The following is a 19,828-nucleotide window of genomic DNA, read 5'->3' as shown; positions in this document are numbered from 1 at the left end:
TGGCTTACTATTGCAGTAAGAACTTCTGAAGAGTCCCTGCAGCTTAGTTTGCTTTGCTACTGACAGATGCACTTTGGATGCCTCTGATCAAAGTTCTTCCTCGTATTAAGTTGCACAGAATTATTTCTGATATTCTCCCTGCCAGTTATGATCGCTTAACTACAATCCTTCCCCTGATCACCTGGCTCTCCACTCCGCTGAGTTTTCTGCAGTGATGGAGTGACACATAGAGTTCTGCAGGTTTGAGGAAGAGCTGCTGTCATCAGCCATCTACCAAATGTGTTTCTTCAGGTTTTCAAGCAGTCCTAGGTAGGGCTGGATCAACATCCTCTCTTTTTGTGCTGCCTGAAGGGCAAGTCTCACCATTTGGCTGTGTGAGACCACCCTGTTGTGAAGTGCCCTTGAAAGAGGCTGACTGAAATAACAGATCCTGGACTGGGGTCAGTGGAGAAGGCTCTAGAACTTTTACTATACAGGTCCCTATGTTTCCTAAATGTACAGTGTTCTGAAATATTCCAGTATTAACTTCAAACTTGCTAGTTCCACATCTGCTGGCAGATGGATCTTATTCTTGCCTTTTTGTAAAGAGAATTAAAAGCAAAGACAACAGCAGAATCAGAAGTTCTCAGAGCAATGGAGCCAAACAGTGTATATGTTTTCCCTGAATTGTACCTGGTAGTAAGGTGCCTTTTTTATGATGTCTAGTAGGAGTGGGCTCTTATGACAGTTCCCCTCCATGGCATCACAAACCCAGTGTGGGGAGTATGCCCCACTTGGCCACACATTTTCAGGCAACTCGTAAGAGCTTAAGAGTCCTGCAGCCCTTTATTTATCAAAGGTGGCTGGGTTTGGCAGAGAAGTTTAAATGTCACTGAGTGTATCTTGTGAACTTATAAACAGAACTGACATGGATAAGTACTGATGCTTAGGGAAGCAAGTAAGAGAGAGAGGAGAATATTTTTCATTTCTATTAAAACATATCTTGGGAAAGATTTTAAACAGCTTTCCAAGGCAAATAAATTGAAGGCAGAAAGCAAAAATGGCCTGTAGAAGAGAGAATTACTGTAAGATTCCAGAAAGCAGCAATTGTAACAGAATGCTTTTGTTTCTTATAAAGAGACTAATGGCTGTTTTGGTAGTCATAAGACAACGTATCATAAATTTCTGCTATATTGCATATTTTTAGAGATTAATTTTTCAAAATCTGCTTCTGTAAAGTTGAAAACCTTAGTTACAGATCTCTTTTTGCTCACCCTTCTGCTCAATTTAAACAAAAAACGTTCTTGTTCAATCAAGGTTTTCTACAACCAGTATTTCTGTAAGACTCAGATTTGAGATAGAATCACCTCCTTGAGGTTTAGTGATTATTGGATCAAGAAGTGTCCTGGCTATGACAAAGACACGTAACTGAGCTTTTGCTATTATTAGCAATGTTTGTTCTCATTCTGCAAGCTATAGATGGGCAGGTATTTTCTCTTGGTATTTATCTGACTACCATTACACAAATCTCAGCCCTTGTCCAAATCCACACCAGGGAGCTAGAGCAGACATTTAATCCTTTCTTTTGCACAGCTCCTCCTAAAATCACTTTAAAAGCTATGGGGAGATCTTACTGCTGTCTTCAGCCACCTCATGGTACAGCAAGAAAACCAGACTCTTCTCAAAGGTGTATGGTTACAAGAGGAAACAAATACTATTTGAAACACAAGAAATTATGATTAGAAATCAGAAATACACCCCCCCACACACACATTTTTACCACAAGGGTGGTAAATATTAAATCTGGCATCCAGAGACATGACTGGAATAACAGTCCTTGGAATTATCCAGCTCTGGATATCTGGAGATCTGATTTGGTCAGATCTGCTTGAGTAGAAGTTGAACAAGATGATCTCTTGAGGTTCCCTAAAATCCTAAAATATTTTGAGGTTGTGTGAATTTATTTGACATGAGTTATAACTCAAAATTGTCACCATCCTCTGACATTTGCACTGAATGCCTGAGCACACCTTCAAAGAGATGAAGCTCCTGTCTGGCATCACGAAGAAAAAGATGAGAGAGGAAATCTCACTAATAGCTGCAGGATGAGAAGGCCAAGAACTCTCCCACAGATTTCACATGACTGCAAAAAGGGCAAGAAATAAATCATAAGGAGTGGGAAAGGTAATAACAATGACCCAACATGACCAGCTGGGCCAGGTCATGACAGTATAGCAAACTGCACTTTATGAAAGAGTCCTCACTTCAGGCTTTGGGGGCTCTAAAAATGTTTTTCTTAGAAAAACATTTTTCTAAGATGTAGCTATCCCATCTATGAAGAAAATTCTCCAGATGTGGGTTAAATGTAGGTGACAGCACTTCTGCTCTCATATGTCAGAGGAGGCTATGAACTGTTTTTTTCCTAACTAGCTGAATCCCATGAGTGTTTTTCCAGGCTGAAAGTTTCTTGCTTTTAATCTGATGTGGAATAAAACTGTCTTCAAACACAGAACTTCTTCCATGAGGGAAATCTTCTCTGCCAGCTAGCCCAAGGGTTTTTGAAGCTGGTTTCTAAGGATGCACACAGTACACAGTTCTTTCTGTGACAGAAAAGACAAAAGTTGATATGCAAAGACAGTTTCAGTTCTCTGTTTCCCTAGATTTTCTCCTTGGGCACTGCCACAATTTCCCATTGCTGGAGATCTGAAAATCAAGAAGGGATATTTCTTCTCCAGTCCTTGCACTGCTATTAAGCTTCAAGCAGGAATTTCATTGAGGGAACTTTTTCACTGCTATTACAGAGAGGTTCAGACTAGACTAACCCAGTAACTCCCTCTGGCCTTAAATCTTGTAAGAATGCCTGCCTTTTCAATGTTAAGGAAATATTGGGGTTTTATGTCCTAAAATGTGAACTCTGTAGGGCAAGAAAAGCCTTTGCTTCATTTCTTGGTGCAATGTTTGACATATTGACATCCTGTAAAGATTATCATAGTACTAAAATAAAGAATGGTCAGGAGGCCAGAAGCACCCATAACTCTCCTTCTGCCTCTTGTGTAAACCCTCTCTTTAATTACTTAACTGCTATTTCTCTCTGATACAGTATTTTATTATTACCTACTTTTCTTGAATGCCCATCTGATCCGTCTTAATGTTCTTTTAATATCACTTGGAATGGGATAATAATATTCTTGTACTTCTCCAGCACCTTAAGCCCTGACAGGTCCTAGTGTGCTTAACAAGGAGAAAAAGAAAAGGGAAGTGCTTAATTCATCAGACAGTGCAAGGTCATGCAAGACATCAGACAGAGAAGAAGACTGATAAAACTAAAAGCACTGGGGTGTTTGGAGGGGCAGGCTTAGCCCATGGCCCTGTACTTGCAGCAAGTGCAAAGCATCCATTGAGCTTTAGCTCAGCACCTGCAGGAAATTGCCAGGGTAGGTGCTGATGTGATGTGGGTGAAGTGCCAGCAGGATTCCTGCAACGCTGATGCTGTGCGTTATGTCTTCAACAGATCCTTCCACATGGGCTTTTTTTAGCTCTCCCAAACACTGAGAATTGGAGTAAAAAACTACACAGGATCTATCTGGGTAAGGACAGGGAACACTGAAGGGTGTGGAGATGCACATGGAAGTTCTTGGAAAACCATTTATTTCATCAAGATATCAGTCAAAGAAGTGAGCTTCTTGGTTTTGACTCCACTAAAGCAGGACAATGCCTGTGCTGGGAAATTGGAGAGGGAGGGATCACAGTAATGAAGGCAAGAAGTGAGGATCTGAACAAATGTCTGTGCAATCTTAGAGAAAGCAAATGAACACAACATGAGTATACAGCTGGGATATGAGAGAACATAAGCTCAAACTGGGCATAGGGTTAATGCCCCAAGTGACAGTCCTAGCACAAGAAGGTGCTAGGAGGAAATGTGAGCCATCCTATCTATAAAGTGATTGAAGAAGCAGGAGGGGTGGTGCAGGCAATATTTCAAGCACGACTGGCTAGAAGCCTGAAACTGTCAGGAAAATCATATTCCGCCTTGCCGAGAGTGGCTTTAATTGGGGCAGAAGCAGACACCTGAACTGAAGGAATGAGGATCCATTCACTCTTCCTCCCACATGGCCATAAGTGGGCAGGACCAGCCTCAGCCATAAGTCTTACCTATGGCAGTCACGGGATCCTTAAAGAAAAGCACAACTGCTCCTCCAGCCTTTTCATTCCAGCTCCCCTCAGGAGGCAAGGCAGAAGAGCTCAAGTCATTATGGATCTGAAGATTCAACAGAGTTAATGGTTAGTGCCTCTGCAGGCCTCCTGTAAGGGGCTGCTACTGGGGAAAAATAGATGCAATTCAGAAAGGCCAAATGCAGCTCCTCCACCTGTGCAGTAATGCCAACTGCACAGAGCCAGCATGGAGGACTGGCCAAGAAGCAGCTCTGAAGGACATGGAGATCATGAGCTGAGTAACAATCAATAATCATCTGCTGTTCCCTAAATAAATGAATAAATAAAGAGGGCGAACATTAGACTGGAATGGATGATTTCTGCTACCTGTTAAGCAGGATTCAAAACCTTCCTGCCTGCTAGGCACTGACAAGGATTCAGCTGGATAATTGTTTCCAGTGCTTTTATAGCAAAATATGGACCATTTGGTAAGTGTAACACCAAGGATGATTAATAGTCTAGAAAATACATCATAAAAGGAAATGCACAATTGGGATTGTTTGGCCTAGAGAAGAAGCAGTGTTATGGCTTCAGTTGTCACTTAAACTTGTAAAGTCCTGAAAGGATGAATTTTCACTGTATTTACATGCAAATACTGGAAAATACCTTCAGTTACATACTTCTTGGGGAAAAAAGGAAACGACAAGAAGAAATGAGTACCAACAGCAAAGGTGGGTTCTCCAACTATGCCCATCCTTAAGAACTGTTTAGACCAGGCTCTATCAGGATTTTGGATGGGTAGATCTCTTGAGACCTGGGCACTGCCCCAGGCTTGGGCATGATCAGCGCAGACATTAATAAACAGAAGCTAAACCTCCACAGCAGCAGAGGTTACAATGGCAATCCCAGGGAACGACTTGACAGAGGCTGCGGCCACAGGACTGTCTGCAAACGGTGAGGGCAAACACCTCCAAATGCTTAGTGCACTGCAACCCTTAGAGGTGCCTCTAGCACTGACTGACCTCTGGGCTAATGGCACATACTTTCTGCATGGGAAAGGTGACCTCATGGCCTTACATTAAACAGGAACACACTGTCAATCAAGCAGACCTTGGTAACCTTCTGCTAAGAGCAACATGGCAAAGAAACCACAAAGGCCGTAGCAGTGCTTGACCTCCAAACTGGCTGAATATCAAGTTTGTTTTCTCTCTCATGTTCTGCAAAGTTGTTTTGCATATGTCTGTTACTCCATGGAAAAAAGTATGTCTGACAGTCCAGTTCTTCAACCAACATGGACATTCCCTGCAAAGTTATTCTACAGAGGAGACAAAACTTTCTCAAGGATCCCTTCAAGATACAACTACCCCATCCTCCATGGGGTTTACACAGTTTTCCCCAAGCACAGCCTGGTTCCTACAATAAACACAAGGTACTAGATGTAGGAAATTATAATATATAAACACTTTTTTTTAATTTGGTATCATTCTCCCATTCTGTACCATCTCTCACTCCCCACCCAGGGAAGCAAGTTGAGCTTGTGTGACTGTTGGGAGCAATGTCACCTGTGTTCCAAGCTGCACAGAGAGGAGGCTTGGATTTGATAGTACATAGGCCATAGGAGAACCTGTGAAGATAGAGACAGAGAGGATGGGTGAGACCAAGCTCTGATGTGTCAATTGGCTTTGGCCAAGAAAAAAAAGAAGACAAGGTGAGAGAAAACCACCCAAGAGTGTAAAGAACAAGAAATGACATGACAGAAGATGTGTGAGAATTTCAGTATAGGGGCCTTGTCACTAGAACCAGTTTGCCCACTATGATTTTCCCTTATCTCATCACTTTTCACAGAGGAGCATGGGGACATTCCATTTATTATCTACATAGGTTTCCAGGTCCTGCTGTTACTTTCTTCACCAGAAGAAAGTCATCACTCATCACTCTCCACTGCCAACAGTATAATCTGTTCTACTGTAACCAGTGATAAATCAGAAAAGGATAAAAGGTAGGTTGTGAAAAGATGGGGGAAGAGAAGAAAGTCTTCAGCATCAAGCAATTCATTTTAGGTAAGCAATTCTGATTAACAAAGGAAAAAGAGAAAGATAAAAAGTTAACAAGCTATTCTGTAAGTCTGGTTTCCCATGGAAACCATATCATGATGGGGTTATTCTTTTTTTGTCTAATGGGATACACGTTCCTATTACAGCTGCTGTTCCATCTGAAGCTCTCTTGTCCATGGACTCTACAGTGTCTAGCACAGATAATGCTATAATCTCTCCCTCAGCAGGACATTTCTAGCTTTCCTCTTCTTCACCCAGCTAGTTTTCATGAAGCATAGCATGGAATTTAATGCCTTCCAGATCCCCGCTCTCAGCCAGATGTGGCTGTCATTAGCCACTAGGTTTAGAGGAGGGCTGATGAGCATAACCTGTAACAGCTAACACCATCACACGGCTTTATTCCTGTGGCAGCCAGATAGTAAAGGGATGGGATGGTCACAGACATGGACCACTAACAATTACAGTACATTTTATTATCTTACTACAGGTCTAGGAGGAATGGAGATGTGCAGCAGGCACATAGGACACACAGTATCACAGATTTTTGGCACAGCCATTTCTGACTTCTAGACTGGGCCAGCCTTGAATGCAAAAACACCAATGTGAGCAAAAGGCTGCCACAGAGGAGGCCCTTGCTGGGAATGAATTTTTGCTTAAAAGACAATCTAAATGCAATTCAGTTTTGTATGAACAGAGCCCTTCCAGAGGCAAGTGTTGCCTTTGTCGAAATAACAGTGACTCTACAGATGCAAACAATGGAGCTACATGCTTTTGCATTGCTTGTTCTGTCACTAACTGACATCAGCCACTGTTAATCATGGTCTGAAATGTATGTTTAAGAAACAGTGACACATAGACAAGTTCCTTCATGAAGCCTTTTATACAGGGAAAAGTGAAAGAAAAGAAAAACTGCTGCTCAGGCTAGCTAGTGGCACTGAAATAAATGGGTCAGGCATCAGAGTTTCAGCAGGCACAAAAGGTGAAAACCTTGTCTTCCAGAGCAATTAAAAGTCAATGGGATTAGTGGCTTTCACTATTATTTATAGAAACCCCGCTGTGCACACAACATTATTGAAATACAGGGGTCAGGTCCTTGCTACTGGATGCCTACACTTTTGCTGTTGAAGTTAATGGGAGCTTTGCCAATCAACTCTGTGGCAAAAGCAACTAAATCTAAAATAGATGACATCCTGGGCTCCGTTCAGTTGATGGCTCAAGCAAAGCTTTTGCCAAAGCCAAAAATGCTCTGCCTGCACAGTACGGATTTCATCCTGGGACAGGTGAAAGAGGAGAGGTAGCTAGAGAGGTGTTAAGATTCAAAGATGGGAAGGCAGAAAGATGGACTTAATGTCACAGAAAGCATCCTCTTTTTCTTTCTTTCTCCCATAAATTACAAAATATAGATTGAAATCTAAATGGCTGCATTCGAGCATCTCTTCTTCTTCAGTTTTAGCAGGACTGGATGTTTTCTAATGAATTATTCTCTTTCTAACAGCAAAGAAAAGAATCCTGTGGAAACACCTATGAAAAGGTCAAGGATGGAAGCCTGCACTGTCATGTGATTCAACACATTTGAAAACAATGTCCTAATGGTCTAGCCAGTTTGGACAGACCCCATGAAGCACCAACATCTATATTTGCAAGTTTTCGGGGCTTTGGACACGCTTGTGATACTGGTTGCACAGTTGTTTCTTCTTCCACTCATTCATTATCATACTTGTGCTCTGAATTCTGACACAGACTGCCTCTTTTTGTCTCACTCTAGTACTTCATTTTCCTCAATCTTGCAACATTGCAAATCAGAAATCAGGTATCCCAGACACCCCCTCCACTCCTCTGTGCTGCTGAGAGACCAGTCTGTATTCCAGCAATATCTCCTGACCTTAGCTCATGCCTTCTCTGCAGACTCCACCATGCAGGGAGCTGATGATGCTTTTTGCTCATGTCTGTATCAGGAAGAAGTTGAGATTCTCACCAGCTATTTCAAGTAACACAGGCTAATGACCAGCTGTTCAATGGTACTGACCATGCCCTGAGCCTACCCAGGGCCCCAAGAATGTGTGTTAGTCCAGGATGAATAATTTGAGGTCACTTTAATTCTAGAGAAGTCCTGAACATGGCAGGTGCCTACACACTGAAGACATTACCTTACATGAGCATGAAATCCAGACACACACGTGCAGGAGTGGATCTCACTGGTCAGGCACAGGAGGCTGGTGAGCTGTGGGGCAAGACACCAGCCCCAGGGCCCTGCTCCTTGACAGTCTTACCCTGATCTCTAGACTGGCTTCAGATGTGAAGGATGAATTTTACTTTAAGAAGTGTTATCATTAACTGTGACGATTCTAGGTATTCATAATAATCACATGGCTTTATAATAATTCATTAAACTTTAGCTTTTTTGTCCTGCAGCAGGGTGCTCCACAGCCTAGTCACATCTCACATGGAAATGCATGTCTCAATATCCATTTTGTCTTCCCTTCCAATTTTCTTGAAGGTCTTCATGTTCTCATATTAAGGCTGGTGTTCCAAAAGTCTAGCAGGAAATTTGGTGGGAAGAATAGTCTTCATCCAAGCATTTCTACTGAATACTGAGCTAAGTCCAAGCTACCAGCCTGTAGGTAAGAGTCCACAATCTGCTCTCTCTGATCCTCCATAGCCAACTAAATCTACCACTACTGACTTTTCAAATCTCCATCTTTCCAGCATCTTTCCCCCAAAAAGAGAAAGAGAAATGCAGACTGAAAATGATAGGTAAGAAAAGATGTGCACACGCTCTAACTGACAATATAACAAGCAAGCCTTGAAACACGTGGCTTTTCAAATTATCTCAGTTTCATTTAAGAATGGTTTTCTATTTATTTTCAGCATAGCTGAAAGCACCACTTCTGAGACCCTAAACTCCACAGCACTGCTAACTCCTTGTGACATGGGCTAACAGTTTATCCCCTGATGCAAAAGGACTTTTCACCCATGCCTTTTGCTGGTAATCCCCATGACTTGCTTTCAGCTTGGAACCATACCAAATACTGTAAAACATTTGTTAGAGAGGAGCTCATCTTAGTTTCTTTCTCTTGCAGAACATTGTCAGAGATCCAGGAAAGTAGACAAAATTATACAAACACTAAGCATTAACCAAAACAGAAGAAAATACTCCAGCATTTTTCTTCCTCACTTTTACCCCAGAGCTTTGCTGCTCAATCCAGGGTCTCAGAATTTGCTGACACAATGGTGCAGGACGTTCAGTCATTGAAACCTTTGAAAATGCCAAGCAAGTCCCTGAAAGGAAATGCCATTGCCAAGAGCTGAGTTCAGTCAGCTTCAACCATGTTTATCTCTCATTTTCAATGAAAGCAGCTGCCTTTTTCAACTGCCAGACCAGAGCAGAGTTTGCCCTTCATGCCCTCAAAACATGAGTCCAGATGCTGTGATCCCCTGGTCATCAGATCCACTCTTTTCTTGCCCACATCCCTGGTTTCTCTTGACTAACATGCAAGGATCAGAACAGTTTCACAATAATGAGTCTCCCTCCTTCCTATAGTCCTCAGCACATTTTTTAAATGGAAGAATCAGCTTACCCATAAGAACCACAAAGCAACATGAGGAGCTTAAAATATAAGAATTCAGTAGCCTGAAATATTATGCATGTTGGGCAATCATAAATTTAAAGCAAAAATCCCTACCGATTTTACTTTGCATTAGATACTAAATAAAACCTACTTGCAAAGCCAGATTACTAAGAAACCTTTTTGGCTGTTGTTTTGGTTAGGATTTTTTTTATATCAAAACAGGATTAAAACATCTTTTGGAGACTCACTGTCATTTTATCTGAGTAAATAAGCTTAGAGCGCCTAACAGTCAATTTATAATGAAGGCTTTTGTTCTTGTTACTGTGATGCAGCCCTGCAAATTTGCCCACAGCTGCAGCAAATTCAGATGGTTTTGACAGGTAAATAAAATACTGTTTAGATCTGTCATTGTTATTAATCAGCAGAGTAAAGAAGTAGCAATTAGATTTTGTTTCCAAGCAGATAAATTTTTATCATGATCTTAGCAGGGGTGGTATAGAATAATGTGCATCTATAACTTTTACAGTTGTGAGGGTCCAAAATATGAAGTCTTTGGTCAGCTGTTGAGCTGTAAAAAAAATGGGAAATAAAGGCTAAACCACTAATAAACACCATAAAAAAAAAGGAACAAGGAATCTGGGATTTAGCCCTGTTGGAGTTTTATTGACATAAGCACCAAATAAACCAAACTGCAGGTCTTGACATCAGCTGCACCAATTCAGTGCTCAGTTACTCTGAACTGTACTTCCAGGAATCTGTGTCAGGATCTGGCTGTGCTTTGAAACCCCACAGTTTGGGCCTCCATAATGACTTGTGCTTCCCAGCTGCTGCAGGGGCAAAGGTTTCAAATACTCCTCAAGCAATGCCAATGAACAAAAAATTATTTGTGGAATAAGGTACTGCTCAAGGAGGAGTAGCAGAATACAGCTGCAAATATCGTATTGTATTGGTCAGAAACTGTGAGAATCAAAAAAGAGAAATCCTGGTGAAAGTGTTATGAGATGCCAGTCACATCTGCTCAGCTCCTCACTCAGGTAGGCTGGCAGATGGTCAGCAAATAGTCTCACTTTTACAATGCAACCTACACTGGTTTTCAGAGTGAAAATTAGCATCCAATTATTTTCAAGCATTAATGTTCTCCAAGGAAGCAAGCTACCTTTTAATTCTGCTTAGGCTCTATTTGCTCTGACATGTAAGCCAATCTCGGAGGTGCCTACGTCTTGTGTACACAGGCAGAATGGCAAGCCAGGGAAGAGTACTAGAAATGTGGAATAATGCAAATTCCCAGGAAGCGAATTGCATGGCTTCCAACTTTTAGAAGAGATGGGGACAAGACAAGCAAGAGAAGAAGGTGTACAGTATCTCCAAAAAATAATTATTTCCTCCACTCCCATCTGAAAGCCTGTAGTGAAAACTGTGTTACACAGCTATCTGCCAGCTGCATAAACCATTAGAGAAGGCTACAGTCCATTGAGCACTGAGCTGGGACCTATGGAAACCTTGGTATGACACATCCAGCAGGGCTGTGGATATTGGGATTGGTTGGTGGCAGGCCCCGGTTCTCCCAAGGGATAATGGAAATCCATTCCCCACTTTCCAGCACCCATCACCATCATCCTCAAACCAACATAAGGGAAGGCACAATCACTGCATTACAGATGTAGGCAACTTTGGGAAAGGCAGGACGTGTACCAGAGCATGGCCACTTTCAAATGAGCACTGGTTTTCTCCTTAGCAGAGCACACAGGTCCGTGAAGGGGAAAAAACACCTGGGGTAAAACCCACTTTGCATCAGATTTCAACGTATCACCTTACATGCCAGAATCTGTCCCCAAAATGGAAATAGTCAAGTTGAACTTGGCAACCCTTTTTCATACAAGGATCCCCTATTATGACAGGTAATTGAATTATCCTGAGTAATAATGGTTATGTGCACATATGGGCTTGATCCCACATGAGGAGGTCTGCAGCCTTCCTTGCACCTGCGAACTGTGTCACGTCAGGTACAAATGTTGCTGGGTACATCTATGTAAGGAAGTTGCCAGCCATGAGATGCTTTTAATTGTCATTAAATATGGAGCATAATGCTCCAGGGTGGCATCTTATATTCTAGCATGGTTGCATTTGTTTCATTCTCCTGTGTGGTGGAGGGAAACTTCACTGGCCTACCCTCAGTCTGTACCACGGAGCACCTCAGGGCTGCATTTTCATCAGGTACAATCGTAGCCAGCCGTGTTTCTCCTGCAGATAGTGCAACTGGGAGCATGGGAGCACTGGAGCACCTGCACAGTTCCTATTAGCCATCCCCTGGGAAACACTGAAGTGGGGTTGTCTTGTGCCACGTGTTTTGTACAGACTCAAATTGTATTTTTAAAAGCAAAGAGTACATTGAACTCCTCCTCTGCGTCACTTTTGGAATCATTGCAACTGGGTACCCACAAAGCACCGAACAGCCTCCCTTGCTGAGATGTGCTCGGCTCTATGAAGGTGCCAGCATGTCCCTTCTGCCATGCCACGGCTGTACGGCTCTCAGGCTGGGCATGAGTGCCCGGGGCAAGGCTGCCGGGAAGCAGAAAAGGACGGAGCACGCCTCCACGCCACACCTCCCTGGGAAACACTACCGAGGTGCAAAATCTGGAGCCCGGGGCCTGGGCAGAAGGCAGAGCCCCTTTGGGTCTGGGTTCCTGTTCCGAGCAACAGGGACAGCCCCTCAAGCAGCAGGCCCTGGGTCCCTCAGGCGGAGCATCGCTGCCTCCGGGCCCGCCGCGGCGCCCAGCCCAGCGCCCACCGCCCGCGGTCGCTCACCTGCTCGGGCCCCTGGAAGCAGATCCTGCAGAGCGGGGTGCGGATGCCGCTGTCGACACTGCTGCCCAGCGAGTAGCGGTCCTCGGCCTTGCCCTTGCCGAAGTCATCCGAGGAGGTGCTGCTGGGCAGGGAGGCGGGCGGCTCCCCGGCGGGGCTGCCCCACTCCTCGGCGGCCGGGCTGCCCGCGCCGCCGCCGCCGCCGCCGCCCGCCCGCCAGCCGGGCCCGCGCCCCCCGGGCGGTGCGGCCCCCGCCGCCGCCTCTGCGCCGCCGGGCATGGGGAGCGGCGGCGGCGGGGAGGGCGGCGGCGGCGCGGGGGGTCTCCGCAGCAGGAAGACCTTCAGGTCATTGAAGAGCATGCGGCAGCGGCACTTGAGGAGGCCTTGGTTTCGCAACATCTGTCTCGGACGGAGGAGCCCGCAGCAGCAGTAGCAGAAAATGCCCGCGCCGGGTGGTATTAACATGTGCCTTTCCTTGGCAGGCGGGCACGGGGGAAAGAAAAGGGCAGGAGCCGGGCGCCCCGCGGCCGGGGGGGCTCCGCGGCGGCCGCAGTGCCGGGGGGGCTGCGCTGGCCGCCGGGGAACGCACAAAAGCAGAGCCGGAGGGCGAGGGGGCCGAGTCCCCGGCAGCCCGCTGCGACCCGGCGGGGACGGCGATTGAAAAAAAAATCCACACCGGGAAAAAAACCGACTCTGTGCTGCCGAGGGATCCTTTCCCCCTCCACAAGTTTGCTTAGAAATCAGCGGGAGGAGGAAATAAATCTCCCACGCCCGAGGGTCCAGGGGCGCAGGCGGCGGTCTCGGGAGAAAGCCCCCGATCGGCTCTCACAACTCCTAAGCCTGTAAAAAAGAAGGGTCCACGTCTCCGGTGGGTGTGGGGAGGAGAGAGAATATGGTTCTCTCGACAGTATTTGGCATCTCAAGTAATTTTCCTTTTTCTTCTATTTTATAATAATTTTTTTTCAATTAAAAAATAAAACCCGATCACACGATTCCCGGTGTGCATCCAGACAAAATAGCAGCTGGTCTGGCTATCAAAATGCAAAATTGGTAGCTGTTGTTATTATCAAAATTGCCTATTTGACAAAAAAGACCTTCACATTGTTTGTGGGAAAACACCCTACGTTTTCAACACTGTGCTCCCAGGTGGCTTCAGATTTTACCGTTGCCTTTAAAAGATTTCATTGTAAATATTAAAAGTCCGGAAAGAAATAATTAGCATTCAATGAGCTTAATCCCAGATGTACTGAGACAAATATATTTTTATATATATAATATATATATCATATATATTTTATATATATTTATATATTCTGACCTTCTCTATTCCAGCAGCTGTCTGGACCACGCACAAAAAAAAAAATATCAGGGCGAAATTGATAAGGGAAGGCGGCTGTATTATTCCCTAAGCTGTTATCATCCTGGACCAAAAACCCACGTCGAAATCGGATCTATTCTTCGCATGTAATTGACCGGCGAAACGTGGATCTTACATGGTCACGTTTCCTTTCCTCCTTTCACAAAACAGGAACGTCATCAAACGCATTGGCAGCTTGTACAGACCATTGTGGATGGCGAGGCGGTCGGGGCTCTATCAGCAATTGCAGGGACCTCCTTTTGATGCATTGGACGAGGCTCCTTCTTTCTCTCCTCCACCGTCCCCACCTTCATTTTCCTCCCCTTCTGTCCTCCTCCTGCTCTGACTGTTGCTCTCTCTCACAGGCATTGACATTCAACCATCGCAAGTCTGTCGCACTCTCGCTGGCAGGGAAAAAAAATCGGAGCAGATAATTCTCTTCTTCCTCCTAAAAGGCTCGGATGGAGCACAATGCGCCAGACATATGGGGCAGCATGGCTTATTTTTCGTGCGGTTCCTACCGCTTTGGCAACATCGAGCTGGTGTGTGCGTGTGTGCCTTCCTCCCTCAGCAGCAGCCTCCTCTCCGCTCTCCCATCCGGCTTGCCGTGATGATGTTGCTGTTGCTATCTCCCTTGGATGCAATGGGGAAGGCAGATTGTTTGCAGTGCGAGCAGGGATTTGCAGGAAGGGAGGGGTGGGACGTGGCCGCGCTCTTCTTCCTCCCCCAGCTTGAGGAAAAAAAAAAAAAAAAAAAAAAAGAAGAGAGAGAAAGAAAAAGCAAAAAGGCGGGGTGAGAGGGGGAGAATCAAAGCGAGGAATGGAGCCCTTCCCAACCTTTGATGCCCCGAGCTGCCGGCTGCCTGCGAGAGCCCACGCCGGGGAGGAAGGGAGGAGGGGCGGGGAAGGGGCTGGGCGGGCGCTGCGGCTTCAGCACCACGGGGCGCGGACAGCTCCGCCGGGCGGGGCGGCGCGGGGCGGGGCGCGGAGGCTCCGCCGGCGCTGCGCCCCCGACCCGCCCGCTCAGCCCCCGGCCCCGCCGAGTCCCGCTCCGCCGAGCCCCGCACCGGCCCCGCCGAGCCCCGCTCCGGCCCCGCCGAGCCCCGCGCCCGCTCCGCCGAGCCCCGCTCCGGCCCCGCCGAGCCCCGCGCCCGCTCCGCCGAGCCCCGCGCCCGCTCCGCCGAGCCCGCACCGGCCCCGCACCGGCCCCGCCGAGCCCAGCCCTGCGGGATGCGGCCCCGCCGGCGAGGGGCACCCGGAAGGCGGCAAAGCCTCGGCGCCCCGGCGTGTTCCAGGCGGGTTTCCAGCTCCCACCGGCCGCTGCGGATCCTGTGACACTCGGGAACTTCCCAGGGGCAGGAGGCAGAGGCCGCAGGTGCGGCGGTGTCTCGGGTAGTGGTGAGGGTTTTAAATGTTCCCAGCAGGAAGCCGAAACCCCACCAACAAACTTTTCCCTAGCAGATTAATTTGTTGCAGAGGTTTTCACGGTCTAATAGCTATGATATCATTCTTACATTTTACTCCAGCAGCGTTTTTTGCTGATAGATTTGTTTTGTTTCAGTAGCATGTATTTCAGTAGAAATATGGGTTCCTTGTAACCCAGTGGAGGGTAAATATGACGGAACACTATTGCTTAATTAGAGTTTTGCTGCAAGTAATGAATGGATGTCAAGGCCAATAGTTTTTACTCTCTCAGCCTGTTTGAAAATTTTAAGTAGCAGCTGCTGTTGGCCATTAGCTCTTCTCTGCAATCATCAGCAGAAGTGGCTTTCCCCACCCCATCCTGCTATGTGTGTCCATGAAGACCCTGCATGCAGCCTCTGAATGCTAGGGGGAGCTTAGGTCTCAACTGGAACTTGGTATTTGCATTCCAGCTGGAACAGCTGACAAAAGTGCTGAGTTTCATGTGGACCAAAAGTATTATTGATACAGTCTATGCAATATGGCTAATGTCAGTGGAATAGCTCAGCTCAGGGACCAGTGAATACCTGCAAGATGAGACACACCTCTTGGCACCTGGGTCTGACATCATGACAATGCCATTGAAATTTCATTTAATTTGGTTTCTTCCCTAAACTTTTCCTTGAGGAGGCCATTGCCTGCACCAATGCCCAGTATGGGTACTCTAGCTGGTCTTGTGTACAAGGTCTTCATTGGCAGTGACCCAGGCAATACCACTGATAAATAATCTCATGTCTCTTTAAAGTTGTGCTGGGCCCTAGACAATGATTTGAAATTGTTTCCCATAGAAAAAGACATGACGTGCATAAAACATCGTGTCATGATTAGTAGAGGAATCTATGTTGTTACCTAATTAAAAAGGAGCAGACTGATTATTTGCTACCGGAAAATGAAACCAGCACATGCAATTAATTTCCAGGAAATAAATTACACATTGGGATGCTTTAAAACATTCATCAATGCAGCCTGCCATTCCTCAGAAAAGCTGGGCAGATTTGCCAGTGTGGCTGTCTACAACATTTTAAAGCTTCTCAGAATTTCATACGTGTCTAATGGGGTCATTAGAGAAATAATAATGGAAAGAGCATTTTAGAGACTTCCTGTGTGTGAGACAGGCTGGCTAGAGGCTGAGTCTCTGTGTCCATGCTCCAGGATGGCTTTCCACCACCACCCCCCATGCTTTTTAATGCTCCCATCTTCTTGTCTTGATGTCACCAACATTTTCAGAATGGTTCCATCAACAACAGAACTGGAGAAAAATATATTGTTGTCATCCTTCTCTTGTGTAAAGCATCTTTCATCCTTCTCTCCTGCCCAGGCCTGGTTTTAGAGAAAGGATATTCTCAGGGTAGAGGAGATCTTTGTGTTATACTCTGGGTTTTAATGTGTGGGCTGTGTGCCCAGAGAGTTGAATGGCTGATAAATGTGACAAAATAAATAAAACAAATAATAAATCGGAAGTGCTCCATATGCTTCCCAGAGGTGAGTGGGTATTATTTCTGTTTTGTTAATGGGACAGCTGCCAATGTTTTCACACTTGGATGCTGCATTCAGGCCCTTTGGTATGGATCAAGGTGTCTCGCTTAAAATGCTTGCACTGGAAAGAGCTGGCCCAAGACACTTTGGTGAGATTCCAGTGAGAGTCAGGATGTGTTAGGAGGCCAGTTTAGCCTTCCTAATTTTGCTTCACAGGAAGTGATGTGCAGCAAATGATGGGCAGCACCTTCTTTTGCAGAAGGACCTGTTTTGGGGAGTTTTGATCCATTGTCTCTTGAGCCCACTAACAGACAAGAGGTTAACATTGGGAGGATAACCATGGGAGGCATCACCTCTGGCAGACACTACCTCTGCCCTCCTTGGGTACCCAAAGAGGAAGAAAAAACACATGACTCAATCAGCTAAGAATGGATAACTGGTTCCTCTTCATTGCTTACATCCAAGCTACTGACTAGGAAATTAGACTGGGGAGATGTCCAGGAATCTTGGCAGGACTGTTTGTTATAGAAAGATTCAGGTGTCAGGCTGCAGGTTGGTCTCACAGCAGACACTCTAACACTGGTTATCTAAAGCACAGTGTGGGCCCATTTGCCCTTAGCTACTCCCTCAACAAGGACAAAAACAGTATTGCTATTCATGTGCCTCCTCTTCACCTCTCTGTACAAGCCATGGCTCAGCAGAGAGGGGGTGGAGGAAGCAAGAAAAAAAAGTGGCTAGAGCTTCATGAATACTTGGTCTGCCTGTGTGGCAGCTTGATATAAAAACATATAAGCAAATTTTTATTTTTATTTTTTTTTTATGTTGTTAGTTCGGGGATTTTTTTTTAATGGCAGAGATAGGGAAAGGGCAAATACAAGCAGGAAAACATCATGTGGACTGCAGCTGAACAGCTTGAACTCAGCACACTGGTCATTGTGCACAGGCATGTGAGAGACAGACAATATAAATGCTGATGTGGACAGAGAGGATCAGGGAGCCAGAAAGCTGCCAGAGAAACATTCCTTTGTGTTTTCCATCTCTCAGGAAACAGTTACCTAAACCCATTTTCATGCCCACCTACTCGGTCAATAGCTGCACTGCGCCTCCTACTCCACTTACAGCTCCTTAATGGTGCAGAGTAGCTTTGATTGCCGTGGCATGGGCCCCATCCCTCTGGCAAACCATTACTTAAATCCAATACATTGAAGGTTCCTGCTGCTCTCTCAATGATGGGGAGCTGCTCATCAGCTGAGTACCCTCTGATTGCTTGTCACAGCCAGACTTCCTAGTTCTTTTTCCCGGACAGAGATATTAAATAAATCTCAAGTGATGTAATTACCATAACTCAGTTGAGGAAGCCTGTGGGCAGATGCAGCCAGGGGCCAGAGGGAGCTCTGTCACTTTTTTTTTTTTTTTTTAATCTTTCTTTCTTTCTGGGCAGTTGCAAATGTGCTGATGCAAAGGATGTTGCTGCTGGAAAGCTGGGTTGAGCAGGTGGGGGTTATGCATCTTCTAAACTTCAGAAATAATCTATATATTGATTGGAATAATCTTCTCTGAGGAGAACACAAATAATTTCTGGAGTTTTGTGCCTTGGTGTATCTGCTGTCTTGGACTGGAGCAAAAGTCATCGCACTCTGCACACAGGGAGTTCCTGTGCTATTGCTTTCTCCCCAGGCAGGGACTGAACTTCCACTTGCTCTCTTCCTGAAAAAATCATGGTCTGTCTCTGAATTGATACAGAAAAAAAATTTCTATTTCCATGGCAGCTTGCTCTATACAAAGGGGAGAGAAAAGAACTGGTTCTTTGAAAAATCAGGCATGTCCAGCAAGAGGACCCCAAGCAAAGCAAAGTACAACTGCACATCTTTTTGCCTGGGTTCAGGAAGAAATCCATGTCTTTGTTTTAGAGCTTTCTCTACAAGCAGGCTTGAGGCCAGTCAATGTGCAGGAGAATGTGGGTGAGAAGATACTACTGCTGATGAGGACAGCCCCCACTTTTTCTTTCTTTAGGCTCTGGATTTAAAATTCAAACTTGCAGTGCCACAGCACTTCTCTTCAGGACTAGACAACTTCAAACATGGAGCTTTCCTGGTAACAAGTCCTACACTACCTCCTACAAAAGGAATTCCTTGTCCCCTTGGATGACTAGTCAGAACTCTGACTGGAACAGAGCAGCTGCAATAGATGGTGTGTTTCAGGATATCTTCAGAAGGCATTCAGCCAAATGCTGAGTGGATTTAACTATCCAGGAATGTAGTAATTGTCATGAAATCCCAAGCCTAAAAGGACCTGAAAATTAGACATTAAAAAAAAGAAAGTATATAATCAAAAGTCCCTTGGATATTTCCACCACTCTCCTAAGTCAAGTCAAATTTGTTTCAAGTGTCTAATTGCTTTCTCAGATGTATGTTATTTTAGTGACACACAACAGACCTAGAACTAGCTTACACTTGTCTGACAGATTTGGAGGAAAACTAATGCTGTTAAACAAGCCCATTAGGGGCTGATCCTGAGAGATATCCCATGCTCTCCAAATCCAGGTGAACAGAAAGGATCTAGCATGTCATCCAGCATTTGTGTAGTTACCAGGGTTCATCAGCAGACACAGTAACACTGAGGATGTACCCCTAGAACCATCATCTGGCACAACACTGCCATCCTCAAGAAAAAGCCAACAATTTTGTATGGGAAGATTGGTAGTCTGTCCTCAGGAGGATCTGTACCTGGCATAAAGGGGTAGTGCATGGAGACACCACACCAGGATGTCCAGGAGATTAATCCTATGAATCCTGTGAATCCTGTGCTGAGCTAAGATCTTTCTTGAAATACAATTCTCCTTCAGTATAGTGAATATTTGGATATTTGAGACTGTTTCCCCAAATTCTTACCAGTCTTAGGATTTAACATCTTAGGCTGCCCAGATAGCTTCCCCATCTACAGCAGTTTGTTTCTGGATCAGCAGGCAGATATACACAT

General features: G+C 45.3%; 1 protein-coding gene across 2 annotated transcripts in view; it reads right to left on the bottom strand.

Annotated features, from left to right (window-relative positions):
- Positions 1-14,826, bottom strand: part of MARCHF4 (membrane associated ring-CH-type finger 4) — a 105,536-nt gene extending 90,710 nt beyond the window's left edge. For both annotated transcript variants that reach the window (XM_071435193.1, XM_071435195.1), the window contains exon 1: positions 12,560-14,826. In XM_071435193.1, coding sequence (XP_071291294.1) covers positions 12,560-13,021 — 462 coding nt within the window. In that variant the 5' untranslated portion in view covers positions 13,022-14,826. The remainder of the gene's footprint in view (positions 1-12,559) is intronic.
- Between the last annotated feature and the right edge of the window lie 5,002 nt (positions 14,827-19,828).

The sequence above is a fragment of the Agelaius tricolor genome, unplaced genomic scaffold, assembly GCF_023055355.1.
Source record: "Agelaius tricolor isolate 1412-34295 unplaced genomic scaffold, bAgeTri1.0.p SCAF_10, whole genome shotgun sequence".
NCBI classification, from domain to species: Eukaryota; Metazoa; Chordata; class Aves; order Passeriformes; family Icteridae; genus Agelaius; species Agelaius tricolor.
The sequence above is the reverse complement of the archived record's forward strand: the minus strand, read 5'-3'. Positions and strand labels throughout refer to the sequence as shown.